At 40.1% G+C, this 14702-nt stretch overlaps 4 protein-coding genes across 11 annotated transcripts; all 4 read right to left on the reverse strand.

The window, feature by feature from the left end:
- Positions 1 to 29: 29 nt before the first annotated feature.
- LOC139609581 (OX-2 membrane glycoprotein-like) lies at positions 30 to 7060 on the reverse strand. 6 transcript variants are annotated; one of them, XM_071464347.1, is made up of 7 exons: positions 6706 to 7059; positions 5895 to 6233; positions 5420 to 5725; positions 5301 to 5339; positions 5120 to 5201; positions 4955 to 5017; positions 30 to 587 (listed from the first exon to the last, which is right to left on the reverse strand). In XM_071464347.1, the coding sequence occupies exons 1-7, from the start codon at positions 6758 to 6760 to the stop codon at positions 356 to 358; spliced, it is 1116 nt and encodes a 371-aa protein (XP_071320448.1). In that variant the 5' UTR covers positions 6761 to 7059; the 3' UTR covers positions 30 to 355. The 6 variants fall into 6 exon arrangements, with proteins under 6 accessions (XP_071320448.1, XP_071320447.1, XP_071320450.1 ...); XM_071464346.1 differs by having other exon boundaries at positions 4955 to 5026; positions 6706 to 7054; XM_071464349.1 differs by lacking the exon at positions 30 to 587 and adding an exon at positions 596 to 1534 and having other exon boundaries at positions 6706 to 7060.
- LOC139609587 (OX-2 membrane glycoprotein-like) lies at positions 1915 to 4188 on the reverse strand. Of its 2 annotated transcripts, none has more exons than XM_071464364.1 (6): positions 3933 to 4188; positions 3377 to 3715; positions 2449 to 2769; positions 2345 to 2368; positions 2173 to 2245; positions 1915 to 2079 (listed from the first exon to the last, which is right to left on the reverse strand). In XM_071464364.1, the coding sequence occupies exons 1-6, from the start codon at positions 3982 to 3984 to the stop codon at positions 2004 to 2006; spliced, it is 885 nt and encodes a 294-aa protein (XP_071320465.1). In that variant the 5' UTR covers positions 3985 to 4188; the 3' UTR covers positions 1915 to 2003. The 2 variants fall into 2 exon arrangements, with proteins under 2 accessions (XP_071320465.1, XP_071320466.1); XM_071464365.1 differs by having other exon boundaries at positions 1915 to 2070; positions 3933 to 4180.
- A 144-nt stretch (positions 7061 to 7204) lies between the features above and the next one.
- LOC139609584 (OX-2 membrane glycoprotein-like) lies at positions 7205 to 11208 on the reverse strand. Of its 2 annotated transcripts, none has more exons than XM_071464359.1 (7): positions 10830 to 11208; positions 10019 to 10357; positions 8635 to 8940; positions 8516 to 8554; positions 8335 to 8416; positions 8170 to 8232; positions 7205 to 8075 (listed from the first exon to the last, which is right to left on the reverse strand). In XM_071464359.1, the coding sequence occupies exons 1-7, from the start codon at positions 10882 to 10884 to the stop codon at positions 7943 to 7945; spliced, it is 1017 nt and encodes a 338-aa protein (XP_071320460.1). In that variant the 5' UTR covers positions 10885 to 11208; the 3' UTR covers positions 7205 to 7942. The 2 variants fall into 2 exon arrangements, with proteins under 2 accessions (XP_071320460.1, XP_071320459.1); XM_071464358.1 differs by having other exon boundaries at positions 7209 to 8075; positions 8170 to 8241.
- Positions 11209 to 11394: 186 nt separating this feature from the next.
- Positions 11395 to 14238, reverse strand: LOC139609586 (OX-2 membrane glycoprotein-like). The gene is made up of 6 exons (XM_071464362.1): positions 14091 to 14238; positions 13160 to 13498; positions 12688 to 12990; positions 12457 to 12559; positions 12226 to 12288; positions 11395 to 11861 (listed from the first exon to the last, which is right to left on the reverse strand). The coding sequence occupies exons 1-6, from the start codon at positions 14143 to 14145 to the stop codon at positions 11741 to 11743; spliced, it is 984 nt and encodes a 327-aa protein (XP_071320463.1). The 5' UTR covers positions 14146 to 14238; the 3' UTR covers positions 11395 to 11740.
- Positions 14239 to 14702: the final 464 nt, after the last annotated feature.

Here is a 14702-nt window from a genome sequence, read left to right on the forward strand (position 1 = left end):
AATCAGATATTAACAAAATGGAAGTCAAATTGAAGTTTTCTTTCAAGTGGAGTCAGTTTTTATTTGTATAACACCAACTCACAACAGAAGTTATCTGTATCTAGACCCAACAATTCCCACAAAGAGCAAGCACTTGGCGACAGTGGCGAGGAAAAACTGCCTTTTGAGAGGCAGAAACCTCAGGCAGAACCGGGCTCAGGGTGGGCGGCCATCTGCCTCGACCGGTTGGGTTGTGAGAGAGAGAGAGAGAGAGAGAGAGAGAGAGAGAGAGAGAAAGAGAGAGAGACAAAGAGAGAGAGAGGGAGAGAGACAGAGAGAGCAAGAGAGACTGCAGGGGAAAAAGACCACAATGCACTCACAGTAATAATAGTAATAAGCAGTAACAGGAACAACAATGATGTTCATGGTAATTATAATACTGCCACTGATATAAGTATGGCATTAATGATGAGCTAATAAAATTAAACATTAGTATTATTAATTTTAATAAATTCAGCAGCAGGTGCAGGGTCAGCAGCAGGATCACATGGGCAGTGGTTGGATTTAAATTGCAGATCCAGACTCTACGGCTCTGGAGGAGGAAGGACCTGTAGAGAATAACAGGAGGAGAGAAAGAAAGAAAGAAAGAAAGAAAGAAAGAAAGATTTTTTTTTTGTGTCCTGTCCTGGTACTATAGGCAAGCAGCATGAGTGGTCTGGATGCCTTGTGTTGTTGGGGCAGATTTACTATGCAAAGGAGGAGTGTGGGAAACTCTTCCTGCCGCACATTTTAACTTGACAATCAGACAGCATCAGGGATGAGCGGACAGGAAGATGAATATGGTGAAAAAGAAAAGGGGGGGGGGGGGCGCAGAGAGAAACAACAACAACTACACCAACAACAACAACAACAACAGCAAAACAACCACGGTAACATTAACAATAACCAACCACACACACACACACCATCAGGGTCCCAAACCATCGCAGCACGGCCCAGGCCCCCACCTGGCCCACCACCCACGAGGGGAGGCTGCCGAACACCACCAGGGCCACCCCCGACACAGGTAATACATCTGTTAGTATGTCTGATACCCATCTGGAACATCCTTTGTCCTGTGCAGTGTGCTCTGTGGAGAATGTTGTACTTGTTCTAGCTGCAGCATTCTGAACCGTTTGAAGACTTTTAATACGAGCGCGTGGCCAGAAAACAGGATATTACAATAGTCGAGTCTTGATCAAACGAAGGCATGAATTAGGATTTCAGCATCAGTCACAGACAGAAAAGACCGAATCCTGGCTATGTTATGCAGGCGAAAAAAAGACGGTCTTAGGGATGTCTTTAATATATGAGTATCATCAGCATAAGATTGGAAATTGATTCCATGACGATGAATGATTTGAGAAGAAGAAGTGAAATATAGACAGAGAAAAGCAGATGTCCAAGAACAGAGCCCAGGGGTACTCCATATTTCACCTCAGAGTATGTCGAGATAGTGTTATTATGGGAGACTTTATCCAGGTGAGGGCCAGGCCAGAGACAGCAAACGTGCTTTCTAGTCGGTCAAGGAGAATACAATGATGTATCAAAAGCTGCACTGAGGTTCAATAAGAGAAGCACTGAAGTAGCAGAAAAAGCAGAATAAGAACTGATTGTATCTAATCTCCTCTATTTTATGACAAAAACATTCTTGAAAATCATGGGCTGTCAAGGGGGAGCAGCTGAGGGACGGCTGCTTCTGAGTGAGTTTGGCTACTGTGTCAGAAAGAAATCTAGGATTGTGTTTGTTTTTATTGCTAAACACTTGTATTTCAGGAGGGGTCCGTTTTCTGATCTGATTGTTCTTCTTTGTGACTAAAGATGTTTGGGTCCTTGGAGTAAAAACTAAATATTTGATTTTTAATTACATTGTTTCATTACTCAGTCAATGTTACGTAAAAAAAGATTAGGTGAGTTGGAAGGTATAAAACCAATAAAACAATATGAAAATAATGAATTTTGCGAGTGCAGAAGTGAAGAATGACTTACATATCAGTGTTTCCGACTGTAGTGTGAGGCATCTCTCTCATCTCCTGGTCTCCATGTGACAGACTGAAGGATCTTAGAAGAGTTAAAGGTGGACAAACATTTATTAACTCTCACAGACTCAGACACAGGTATTACAACAACACAGACACTGGTTTCAAGACGTACCTGTTGTTACGTTGTAGTAAACACATGACAATCATGACTGCAGCACAGGTTACCAACACAATCCAAATCCTGACTTTGGGAAAAACAAAGAATTGAAATGAGAATGATGAGAATCATTTATAACTATAACTATAAACTATGAAGCAACAACAGATCAAATGAGAACACTCACTTGATCCAGATTCCTCATCAAAACCTGGAAAAGAAAGAAACAAACATCAGAATCATAAAGTAATTATCAGTCTATGACTCTGTATCAATTGAAGTGTTTCTCACCATCAGCAGGCGTCTGTTTGAGCCCAGGAATCATCACAAACACCTCTTTGTGAACAGAGAGCACTCGCACTGCACATCCAACCTGTGTACTGTTGTCACGGAAACCTGACAGCACAGCTATAGTGTTTACAGTGACTGTATGGTCGTTGTTGTTGTTGTTGTTGTTGCTGTTTACACTGACATTATAGTGTGAGAGGTAGAGGTGTGGCTGTGTGACAGTCAGTGTTACTGTCGGAGCAGGTCGTCCTGTGGCCGAGCAGGACACCAGTGACTCTTCAGCAGAGTTGGATTCTCTAACATGTAGAGTGGGCTCATGCAGCTCTGCACAGAAAAGACATTGAACAAACATTTTTGGTTGAGATCAGGTGACTGACTTGGCCTTGAGAAGCTCTTGGGTTGTTTTTGCAGAGTATGTTTTGGGTCACTATGCATCTGCACTGTGAAGCGCCGTCCTTCACTTCACTCTGCTATTTCTATCAGCAGTCACATCATCAATAAACACAAGTGAGACAGTTTAGGTGGCAGCAATACATGCCCATGTCATAACACTGCCTCCACCATGTCTGACAGATGATGTGGTTCCAAACCTGCGCAGGCTTTTTCAGATGTTTTCTGGTCTTCCTGCTCTTCAGTGTTCAGTGTTTGTTCAAATATTGATTTGTATTGCAATTGTTATTCCTTAACGGTTAATGCCATGTTTCTGTGGAACACCTTGAATTAAAGCTGAAAGACTAAACTCAAATCACATCTTGACTGCTTTATTTCAAATCTATTGAGGTGGTGGAACGAGAAAAAAAAAATCTAAGAAAATATGTGACTGTAAATATAAATAGAGCTGACTGTATGTGGCACAAGACTCACTGCTGTGGTGATGTGCACAAAATGCTCAGTTACACAGGTTACAATTGTAATGCAGTCAGGTTCTTACCATAGAGTTGGAGGCAGGTTCTACCAGTGAGAGCACCGTCAGGGTAGGAGTTAAACAAACAGAGATAGCAGCCTTCATCCTGCTCCGTCACCTTCCTGATAACTATGGAGCAGCTCTGCAGTCCAGCATCTTTTAACTCCACTTTGTCAGTAAAGTTATTGATAACTTTGGGACCAAAGGGTTCACTGAAGGTGGCAACATTCACTTCCCCCTGAGGAAACACTTTCTGCCATGTGACCTGAAGAACATCTTTAGGTTGTGTGAGCTGACAGCTGAGCAGAGCATCTTCTCCCACTGCTGCCACCACAGTCTGCTGCGTCTGTATCACAGCTGTTACACCTGCAGGGAGGACATGAAACAACTCTGTGTATCTGTAGTAAACCACGATTCATCCACTGTTTGATCTGTACTTCAATGAAAGCTACTCAGTTAAATAAGGCACTTCACTGTCATAGAGAAAGTATGAACTCAGAATTATTAAGAGTGAAGAACTTTGAAAGTTTACTGTAGTTCAATATAAATCCATGTGATACAAAAGAGAACACGTGGTTCTTACCTTTAGAGAGAGAAACCAACATAAAAAGGAAGTAGACTGCACTGTTTACCATTGATGCTGTGGGAGGAGGTTATGAAGAGGAAAGTAAACGGAGGTGAGAGGTTAACCAAAGTTTTAAAAATTAACGTTGAAAAGAAAGAGCAGTAAATACACGGCCATGTGCCGGCAGCAGAAACAGTGTGTGTCACTGTTCAAAGAAACATGTCGACTCATTTCTGCGTCACGAGTGTTTCAGTTTGAGTGTTTCAACTGAAAATCTGAGGCTGACATTGAGTCACATCTGGGAATAAATTACAATATAAATACTGCAATAATACTACTATAATATAAATATTATATTTCTATACTATTAATACTGCAATAATACTACAGCAATAATACTGGTGATTAATATTAAATGTCCAAAAATCAGAGACTAACAAATGTCTGAATCTAATGTCAACTGAAACTAAGAGCTCTAATATGTCAAAAACTTTTGTCAAAAAACACAATTTATAAATACATATAAAAAAGATAAAACTTTATTAAAAAGTTTAAAAAGAAAAAAAAAACATCAGCATCAAAACTAGTATGTACATTATTTTTATAAAATGAGTCATTATCCATGAAGCAGGACAGACTTGTTGTTATATTGAGAGGTGAATGTTTTTAGGGATTTCAGTGTAAACGTTCAGTTCTTTCACAGCACTAACACACAGTATCTCGTCCGTCAAGCTTTGATGCACTTGTCTTCAGGTCTGAGTGTCGTAGCATTGACGCAACAGTGTTGTGAGTTCTTGTGTTTTTACTACATAGTTAACATTCGTCAAAATGAAGTCTTCTTTTTGTTGGAGGTGATGACATTGGGTCGTCACCTTCCTCACTATTCTTGGGAGGGGTCCATGTATTGATCTGACTGTTCTCCTGTGTGACTGAAGGTGTTTGGATCCTTTGAATAAAAACAAAATATTTCATTTTCACTCACACTGTTTCAGAACTCAGTCAATATTACAGGAAGAATGAGAGTATAAAAAGAATCTTACATATCAGTGTCTCTGGGTGGAGTTTGAGGCATCTCTCTCATCTCATGGTCTCTGTGTGACAGACTGAAGGATCTAAGAAGAGTTAAAGGTGGACAAACATTTATTAACTCTCACAGACTCAGACACAGGTATCACAACAACACAGACACTGGTTTAAAGACGTACCTGTTGTTACGTTGTAGTAAACACATGACAATGATGACTGCAGCAACACAACCCAAGGGCACTAACACAATCCAAATCCTGACTTTGGGAAAAACAAAGAATTGAAATGAGAATGATGAGAATCATTTATAACTATAACTATAAACTATGAAGCAACAACAGATCAAATGAGAACACTCACTTGAGTCTCTGTGATCAGATCCATATTCCTCATCAAAACCTGGAAAAGAAGGAAACAAACATCAGAATCATAAAGTAATTATCAGTCTATGACTCTGTATCATTTGAAGTGTTTCTCACCATCAGCAGGCGTCTGTTTGAGCCCAGGAATCATCACAAACACCTCTTTGTGAACAGAGAGCACTCGCACTGCACATCCAACCTGTGTGCTGTTGTCACGGAAACCTGACAGCACAGCTGTAGTGGTGACAGTCACTGTACGGTTGTTGTTGCTGACACTGACAGTGTTGTACTGTGAGAGGTAGATGTGTGGCTGTGAGACAGTCAGTGTTACTGTCAGAGCAGGTCGTCCTGTGGCCGAGCAGGACACCAGTGACTCTTCAGCAGAGTTGGATTCTCTAACATGTAGAGTGGGCTCATGCAGCTCTGCACAGAAAAGACATTGAACAAACAAGTTGTTGCAGACATGAGCTTCTGATATGATCCTGTTTGTCCAGTATGTCAGTTTGTATGTGGCACAAGACTCACTGCTGTGGTGATGTGCACAAAATGCTCAGTTACACAGGTTACAATTGTAATGCAGTCAGGTTCTTACCATAGAGTTGGAGGCAGGTTGTACCAGTGAGAGCACCGTCAGGGTAGGAGTTAAAAACACAGAGATAGCAGCCTTCATCCTGCTCCGTCACCTTCCTGATAACTATGGAGCAGCTCTGCAGTCCAGCATCTTTTAACTCCACTTTGTCAGTAAAGTTATTGAAAACTTTGGGACCAAAGGGTTCACTGAAGGTGGCCACATTCACTTCCCCCCGAGGAAACACTTTCTGCCATGTGACCTGAAGAACATCTTTAGGTTGTGTGAGCTGACAGCTGAGCAGAGCATCTTCTCCCACTGCTGCCACCACAGTCTGCTGCGTCTGTATCACAGCTGTTTCACCTGCAGGGAGTGGGAATGGATTGATACTGATCAACAGTGTGATTGACAGAAATGTAATATTTGACATATATGTCTCTATATCAACAGTGATATCAAGGAGATATATTGTTATCACATATATACATCCTCTGGATATATGTTTATCTTATTCATTTCATTCATGCATCCTACTGTGTATAATTTCAACATATATTGACAGGCTTTGGGATGGATATATACATAACATGTGTCTGCAATATAATCATACATAAACATTCATATCTGTGTGGACATATTTGTCAATATAAGAAATTGTTCCATCTTCTAACAGGTTTTCTATAGAATTTCCACATATGTTTTTATTTTATGTTGACATTTCATATGTAGGATTGATGGGCTGTAATTCAATAAGCAAGTGAAACAGTTTGTTAAGTTCAGCTTTGAAGACAAATAACCTGTGATGATATTAAAGAATTGAACTGGTCTCTCCTACCTTTTGGAAAAGAAAACAGCACAAGAGAGACGCGCAGAAATGCACCGTTTATCATCGTTGCTGCAAAATCTATTTTCAGTTCAGCTGCAAATGCGCCAGAAAATCAAACTGAAGAAACAAAGTCCGACCGCAGCACCATCATCTCCGCGGAGGGATCTCAGTATTAACCTGTAAAGTAAAAAGGCGTCTAGAGAACAAATCTAGTCCACATCTACATCAGTGATAAAGAGGGAATCACCGTGATGTAGAACAAACAGCTGTTTTGAATTCATATTAGTATTTAGATGTTTTATTCACAGCGCTTGGCGACTACATGTCCCCTGATCACAGTGGAGCGGTCCACTCCCACAATCCATTGAGAAATATTTGAATCTCACAAATTACTTTCACTTTCGTTTATTGCACAGTTAAAGTGTAAAGTCCTACAAAATGAGTTCATAAATTAAACATAGAACATAAATCTATGGTATAAATAAACAACTGAGTTCTGTATTTAAAGTAAAACAGGCGCAGTCTCAGTCATGTGATTCTCATTTGCTCTGCAGGGGGATGTAAATCTCTGTGTCTGCAGGTGTGCCAAAGGAAAATGATGATAAAAGACAAAAGGCTGATGTTGATACCTGACAGGTGACAGATGAGAAACACTCACATGATTTAATGATTTAATCTTGTTATGTAGATATTCCAGGATTTATTCAATGAAAACTATTTTTTAAAAAGATAATAGTCCATAAACGAACAAAACCATCCGTCCTGTTTAAACCTTTCCCTGATATCTCAGCGCCCCCTCAGTCAAGATGAGTAAACAGCGACCATATTGTGCAATTTCAACTGACAAACAAATGTCTGAATCTCATGCCAACTGAAACTAAAAGCTCGAATATGTGAAAAACCTTTGTCAAAGAACACAATTTATAAATACATATAAAAAATGATAAAACATTATTAAAAAGTTAAAAAAACAAAAACCCAAACAAAACATCAGCACCAAAACATCAGCATCAAAACTAGTATGTACATTATTTTTATAAAACGAGTCATTATCCATGAAGCAGGACAGACTTGTTGTTATATTGAGAGGTGAATGTTTTTAGTGATTTCAGTGTAAACGTTCAGTTTTTTCACAGCACTAACACACAGTATCTCGTCCGTCAAGCTTTGATGCACTTGTCTTCAGGTCTGAGTGTCGTAGCATTGACACAACAGTGTTGTGAGTTCTTGTGTTTTTACTACATAGTTAACATTCGTCAAAATGAAGTCTTCTTTCTGTTGGAGGTGATGGCATTGGGTCGTCACTTTCCTCATTGTTCTTAGGACGGGTCTGTTTTCCGATCTGACTGTTCTCCTGTGTGACTAAAGGTGTTTGGATCCTTTGAATAAAAACAAAATATTTCATTTTCACTCACATTGTTTCAGAACTCAGTCAATATTACAGGAAGAATGAGAGTATAAAGAGAATCTTACATATCAGTGTCTCTGGGTGGAGTTTGAGGCATCTCTCTCGTCTCATGGTCTCTGTGTGACAGACTGAAGGATCTAAGAAGAGTTAAAGGTGGACAAGCATTTATTAACTCTCACAGACTCAGACACAGGTATTACAACAACACAGACACTGGTTTAAAGACGTACCTGTTGTTACGTTGTAGTAAACACATGACAATGATGACTGCAGCAACACAACCCAAGGGCACTAACACAATCCAAATCCTGACTTTGGGAAAAACAAAGAATTGAGATGAAAATGATGAGAATCATTTATAACTATAACTATAAACTATGACGCAACAACAGATCAAATGAGAACACTCACTTGAGTCTCTGTGATCAGATCCATATTCCTCATCAAAACCTGGAAAAGAAGGAAACAAACATCAGAATCATAAAGTAATTATCAGTCTATGACTCTGTATCATTTGAAGTGTTTCTCACCATCAGCAGGCGTCTGTTTGAGCCCAGGAATCATCACAAACACCTCTTTGTGAACAGAGAGCACTCGCACTGCACATCCAACCTGTGCGCTGTTGTCACGGAAACCTGAAAGCACAGCTGTAGTGGTGACAGTGACTGTATGGTCGTTGTTGCTGACACTGACAGTGTTGTACTGTGAGAGGTAGATGTGTGGCTGTGAGACAGTCAGTGTTACTGTCGGAGCAGGTCGTCCTGTGGCCGAGCAGGACACCAGTGACTCTTCAGCAGAGTTGGATTCTCTAACATGTAGAGTGGGCTCATGCAGCTCTGCACAGAAAAGACATTGAAAAAACAAGTTGTTGCAGACATGAGCTTCTGACATGATCCTGTTTGTCCAGTATGTTAGTTTGTACAGTCAGGTCCATAAATATTGGGACATTGACACAATTCTCATCTTTTTGGCTCTAAACACCACCACAATGGATTTGAAATGAAACGAACAAGATGTAGTTTAACTGCAGACTTTCAGCTTTAATTTGAAGGTATTTACATCCAAATCAGGTGAACAGTGTAGGAATGAATGTAACAGTTTGTATGTGTCTCCCACTTTTTAAGGGACCAAAAGTAATGGGACAATTGGCTGCTCAGCTGTTATTCCCTCATTATCCCATTTACAAGGAGCAGATAAAAGGTCTCGAGTTCATTTCAAGTGTGCAATTCGCATTTGGAATCTGTTGCTGTCAACTCTCAATATGAGATCCAAAGAGCTGTCACTATCAGCAAAGCAAGCCATCATTAGGCTGAAAAATCAAAACAAACCCATCAGAGAGATTGCAAAAACATTAGGTGTGGCCAAATCAACTGTTTGGAACATTCTTAAAACGAAAGAACGCACCGGTGAGCTCAGCAACACCAAAAGACCCGGAAGACCACAGATAACAACTGTGGTGGATGACCGAAGAATTCTTTCCCTGGTGAAGAAAAACCCCTTCACAACAGTTGGCCAGATCAAGAACACTCTCCAGGAGGTAGGTGTATGTGTGTCAAAGTCAACAATCAAGAGAAGACTTCACCAGAGTGAATACAGAGGGTTCACCACAAGATGTGAACCACTGGTGAGCCTCAAAAACAGGAAGGCCAGATTAGAGTTTGCCAAACAACATCTAAAAAAGTCTTTACAGTTCTGGTACAACGTCCAGATGAGACAAAGATCAACTTGTACCAGGGTGATGGGAAGAGAAGAGTATGGAGAAGGAAAGGAACTGCTCATGATCCAAAACATACCACCTCATCAGTGAAGCATGGTGGTGGTAGTGTCATGGCGTGGGCATGTATCACTGCTGTGGTGATGTGCACAAAATGCTCAGTTACACAGGTTACAATTGTAATGCAGTCAGGTTCTTACCATAGAGTTGGAGGCAGGTTCTACCAGTGAGAGCACCGTCAGGGTAGGAGTTAAACAAACAGAGATAGCAGCCTTCATCCTGCTCCGTCACCTTCCTGATAACTATGGAGCAGCTCTGCAGTCCAGCATCTTTAAACTCCACTTTGTCAGTAAAATTATTGATCACTTTGGGACCAAAGGGTTCACTGAAGGTGGCGACATTCACTTCCCCCCGAGGAAACACTTTCTGCCATGTGACCTGAAGAACATCTTTAGGTTGTGTGAGCTGACAGCTGAGCAGAGCATCTTCTCCCACTGCTGCCACCACAGTCTGCTGCGTCTGTATCACAGCTGTTACACCTGCAGGGAGTGGGAATGGATTGATACTGATCAACAGTGTGATTGACAGAAATGTAATATTTGACATATATGTCTCTATATCAACAGTGATATCAAGGAGATATATTGTTATCACATATATACATCCTCTGGATATATGTTTATCTTATTCATTTCATTCATGCATCCTACTGTGTATAATTTCAACATATATTGACAGGCTTTGGGATGGATATATACATAACATGTGTCTGCAATATAATCATACATAAACATTCATATCTGTGTGGACACATTTGTCAATATAAGAAATTGTTCCATCTTCTAACAGGTTTTCTATAGAATTTCCACATATGTTTTTATTTTATGTTGACATTTCATATGTAGGATTGATGGGCTGTAATTCAATAAGCAAGTGAAACAGTTTGTTAAGTTCAGCTTTGAAGACAAATAACCTGTGATGATATTAAAGAATTGAACTGGTCTCTCCTACCTTTTGGAAAAGAAAACATCACAAGAGAGACGCGCAGAAATGCACCGTTTATCATCGTGGCTGCAAAATCTATTTTCAGTTCAGCTGCAAATGCGCCAGAAAATCAAAAAAATGCGCCAGAAAGTCCGACCGCAGCACCATCATCTCCGCGGAGGGATCTCAGTATTAACCTGTAAAGTAAAAAGGCGTCTAGAGAACAAATCTAGTCCACATCTACATCAGTGATAAAGAGGGAATCACCGTGATGTAGAATAAACAGCTGTTTTGAATTCATATTAGTATTTAGATGTTTGATTCACAGCGCTTGATGACTACATGTCCCCTGATCACAGTGGAGCGGTCCACTCCCACAATTCATTGAGAAATATTTTCTCTCACAAATTACTTTCACTTTCGTTCACTGCACAGTTAAAGTGTAAAGTCGTTCAAATGAATTCATAGATTAAACAGAGAACATAAATCTATGGTATAAATAAACAACTGAGTGGTGTGCCAAAGGAAAATGATGACAAAAGACAAAAGGCTGATGTTGATACCTGACAGGTGACAGATGAGAAACACTCACATGATTTAATGATTTAATCCTGTTTAAACCTTCCCCTGATATCTCAGCGCCCCCTCAGTCAAGTTGAGTAAACAGCGACCTCCAGTGGCCATATTGTGCAATTTCAACTGAAAATCTGAGGCTGACATTGAGTCACATCTGGGAATAAATTACAATATAAATACTCACAATATGAATGTTCAATAGTTCCATCATTGTTGTGGTTATTATTAATCGTAGGAACATTCACCCAAAATATTGATACTCCAACAATGATAATATGGGGGATCAGAGCTCAGTGAAAAGGGGATGGAGCAACCTTTTGTTTGTTGTGAACAGTTGTGTGTCACGAAATAGTTGATGTTGGTCAAAGCAGTCTTCTTGGTGTTGGGGGCGACGGCTTCGGACAGACGCTTTTCGGACTTTTCTTTGCTGATGTCCGTTGCCTCATCTGCTCGTTCTCCTGCTTGATTAAAGGTGTTTTATTCCTTCAGATAAAAACACAACAAGACGCATAGTGTTACATTATGTCACACATACTTGTATGAAACTACTAAATCAGTCTGCAGGACATTTCTGTGGATAAACTTCCTGACTGTGAGGACATGATGGTCAAAGAAGAGTTACAGAGGTTCACATGCAGACGCTGAGTCACCACCTACAGCTACAAATTCATATCAAATGAATGAAGCAAAGTGGAAAGAAACAAAAATCTGTCTAATTATCAGGCGAGTAAATCGGTCAGTAGGAAAATAAATGTCACAATATAAAGAGTGAAGGCAGATTAATCAAGTGCTGAAGAAGCCATAAATAATAAACATGAACACGTGAATAATGATCCAAATGTCTTACTCATGAGCGTCTCTGATTGGTCTTTGTGGCGTCTTGTTCTTGTCAGTGTCGCTTTGAGACAGACTGAAGGATTTAAGAAAAGTCAGAGCTGAACAAACAAACATCAACTATTTATTCATGGTTTTTTGACAGCAAATGTGTGTTTTAGTTTTTAGACACTGTTTCCTCCCACCGTCAGTAAATCATTACCATAATAACAAGACAGATACTGAGTCTAAAGCTGAAAATTACCTGTTTCTACGTTTGAGCATGAACCGGATGAAGATGATGATGGAGATGATGAAGATGACCACAGCGACACAAACACAGGTCAACACAACCATCAAAGGAAAACCTGTGAGAGAAATGAAAATGTGAAATGGAAGCCTGAACATTCATAAAGCAACTACAGATATAACGTGAATCATTGATCAGTAAGGATCAATATGTAATTATCAGTCCATGAATCACCAAGTTTCTCACCATCAGCAGGCGTCTGTTTGAGCCCAGGAATCATCACAAACACCTCTTTGTGAACAGAGAGCACTCGCACTGCACATCCAACCTGTGCGCTGTTGTCACGGAAACCTGACAGCACAGCTGTCGTGGTGACAGTCACTGTACGGTTGTTGTTGTTTACACTGACATTATAGTGTGAGAGGTAGAGGTGTGTCTGTGTGACAGTCAGTGTTACTGTCGGAGCAGGTCGTCCTGTGGCCGAGCAGGACACCAGTGACTCTTCAGCAGAGTTGGATTCTCTAACATGTAGAGTGGGCTCATGCAGCTCTGCACAGAAAAGACATTGAACAAACAAGTTGTTGCAGACATGAGCTTCTGATATGATCCTGTTTGTCCAGTATGTTAGTCTGTATGTGGCACAAGAGTCACTGCTGTGGTGATGTGCACAAAATGCTCAGTTACACAGGTTACAATTGTAATGCAGTCAGGTTCTTACCATAGAGTTGGAGGCAGGTTGTACCAGTGAGAGCACCGTCAGGGTAGGAGTTAAACAAACAGAGATAGCAGCCTTCATCCTGCTCCGTCACATTCCTGATAACTATGGAGCAGCTCTGCAGTCCAGCATCTTTTAACTCCACTTTGTCACAAAAATTATTGATCACTTTGGGACCAAAGGGTTCACTGAAGGTGGCGACATTCACTTCCCCCCGAGGAAACACTTTCTGCCATGTGACCTGAAGAACATCTTTAGGTTGTGTGAGCTGACAGCTGAGCAGAGCATCTTCTCCCACTGCTGCCACCACAGTCTGCTGCGTCTGTATCACAGCTGTTTCACCTGCAGGGAGTGGGAATGGATTGATACTGATCAACAGTGTGATTGACAGAAATGTAATATTTGACATATATGTCTCTATATCAAGAGTGATATCAAGGAGGTATATTGTTATCACATATATACATCCTCTGGATATATGAAGATATAAGTTCATAATATATACGAACATCTTGCCAGCATATTTGTCAAGAATATATATTTAATTCATATGTGCAAAATTATCAAAACAACATGCACATAAACCTCTATATGCTTCTATATGTTTATCTTATTCATTTCATTCATGCATCCTACTGTGTATAATTTCAACATATATTGACAGGCTTCGGGATGGATATATACATAACATGTGTCTGCAATATAATCATACATAAACATTCATATCTGTGTGGACACATTTGTCAATATAAGAAATTGTTCCATCTTCTAACAGGTTTTCTATAGAATTTCCACATATGTTTTTATTTTACATGGACATTTCATATGTAGATGATTGATGGGCTGTAATTCAATAGTGAAACAGTTTGTTAAGTTCAGCTTTGAAGACAAATAACCTGTGATGATATTAAAGAATTGAACTGGTCTCTCCTACCTTTTGGAAAAGAAAACATCACAAGAGAGACGCGCAGAAATGCACCGTTTATCATCGTTGCTGCAAAATCTATTTTCAGTTCAGCTGCAAATGCGCCAGAAAATCAAAAAAATGCGCCAGAAAGTCCGACCGCAGCACCATCATCTCCGCGGAGGGATCTCAGTATTAACCTGTAAAGTAAAAAGGCGTCTAGAGAACAAATATAGTCCACATCTACATCAGTGATAAAGAGGGAATCACCGTGATGTAGAATAAACAGCTGTTTTGAATTCATATTAGTATTTAGATGTTTTATTCACAGCGCTTGACGACTACATGTCCCCTGATCACAGTGGAGCGGTCCACTCCCACAATCCATTGAGGAAACATTTGAATCTCACAAATTACTTTCACTTTCATTACTGCACAGTTAAAGTGTAAAGTCCTACCAACTGAGTTCATAAATTAAACATAGAACATAAATCTATGGTATAAATGAACAACTGAGTTCTGTATTTAAAGTAAAACAGGCGCAGTCTCAGTCATGTGATTCTCATTTGCTCTGCAGGGGGATGTAAATCTCTGTGTCTGCAGGTGTGCCAAAGGAAAATGATGATAAAAGACAAAAGGCTG

Source organism: Trachinotus anak, unplaced genomic scaffold (genome assembly GCF_046630095.1).
Source record: "Trachinotus anak isolate AG129_WGS33_773 ecotype Australia unplaced genomic scaffold, CSIRO_AGI_Tana_v1 ptg000026l, whole genome shotgun sequence".
Lineage (NCBI taxonomy): Eukaryota > Metazoa > Chordata > Actinopteri > Carangiformes > Carangidae > Trachinotus > Trachinotus anak.

Coding starts and splice junctions, on each gene's coding strand:
- LOC139609581 (XM_071464346.1), bottom strand. CDS start 6,760: ATGATAAACGGTGCATTTCTGCGCGTCTCTCTTGTGCTGTTTTCTTTT. Junction 5,340..5,419: donor CAAACAGACGCCTGCTGATG/GTGAGAAACACT, acceptor CTTCTTTTCCAG/GTTTTGATGAGGAATATGGA. Junction 588..4,954: donor CCACCCAGAGACACTGATAT/GTAAGATTCTTT, acceptor TATTCTCTACAG/GTCCTTCCTCCTCCAGAGCC.
- LOC139609584 (XM_071464358.1), bottom strand. CDS start 10,884: ATGATAAACGGTGCATTTCTGCGCGTCTCTCTTGTGATGTTTTCTTTT. Junction 8,417..8,515: donor ATCTGATCACAGAGACTCAA/GTGAGTGTTCTC, acceptor TTTTTCCCAAAG/TCAGGATTTGGATTGTGTTA. Junction 8,242..8,334: donor TTACTACAACGTAACAACAG/GTACGTCTTTAA, acceptor AACTCTTCTTAG/ATCCTTCAGTCTGTCACACA.
- LOC139609587 (XM_071464364.1), bottom strand. CDS start 3,984: ATGGTAAACAGTGCAGTCTACTTCCTTTTTATGTTGGTTTCTCTCTCT. Junction 2,369..2,448: donor CAAACAGACGCCTGCTGATG/GTGAGAAACACT, acceptor TTTCTTTTCCAG/GTTTTGATGAGGAATCTGGA. Junction 2,080..2,172: donor TTACTACAACGTAACAACAG/GTACGTCTTGAA, acceptor AACTCTTCTAAG/ATCCTTCAGTCTGTCACATG.
- LOC139609586 (XM_071464362.1), bottom strand. CDS start 14,145: ATGATAAACGGTGCATTTCTGCGCGTCTCTCTTGTGATGTTTTCTTTT. Junction 12,991..13,159: donor AACCTGCCTCCAACTCTATG/GTAAGAACCTGA, acceptor TTTTCTGTGCAG/AGCTGCATGAGCCCACTCTA. Junction 12,289..12,456: donor ATGCTCAAACGTAGAAACAG/GTAATTTTCAGC, acceptor TAAATCCTTCAG/TCTGTCTCAAAGCGACACTG.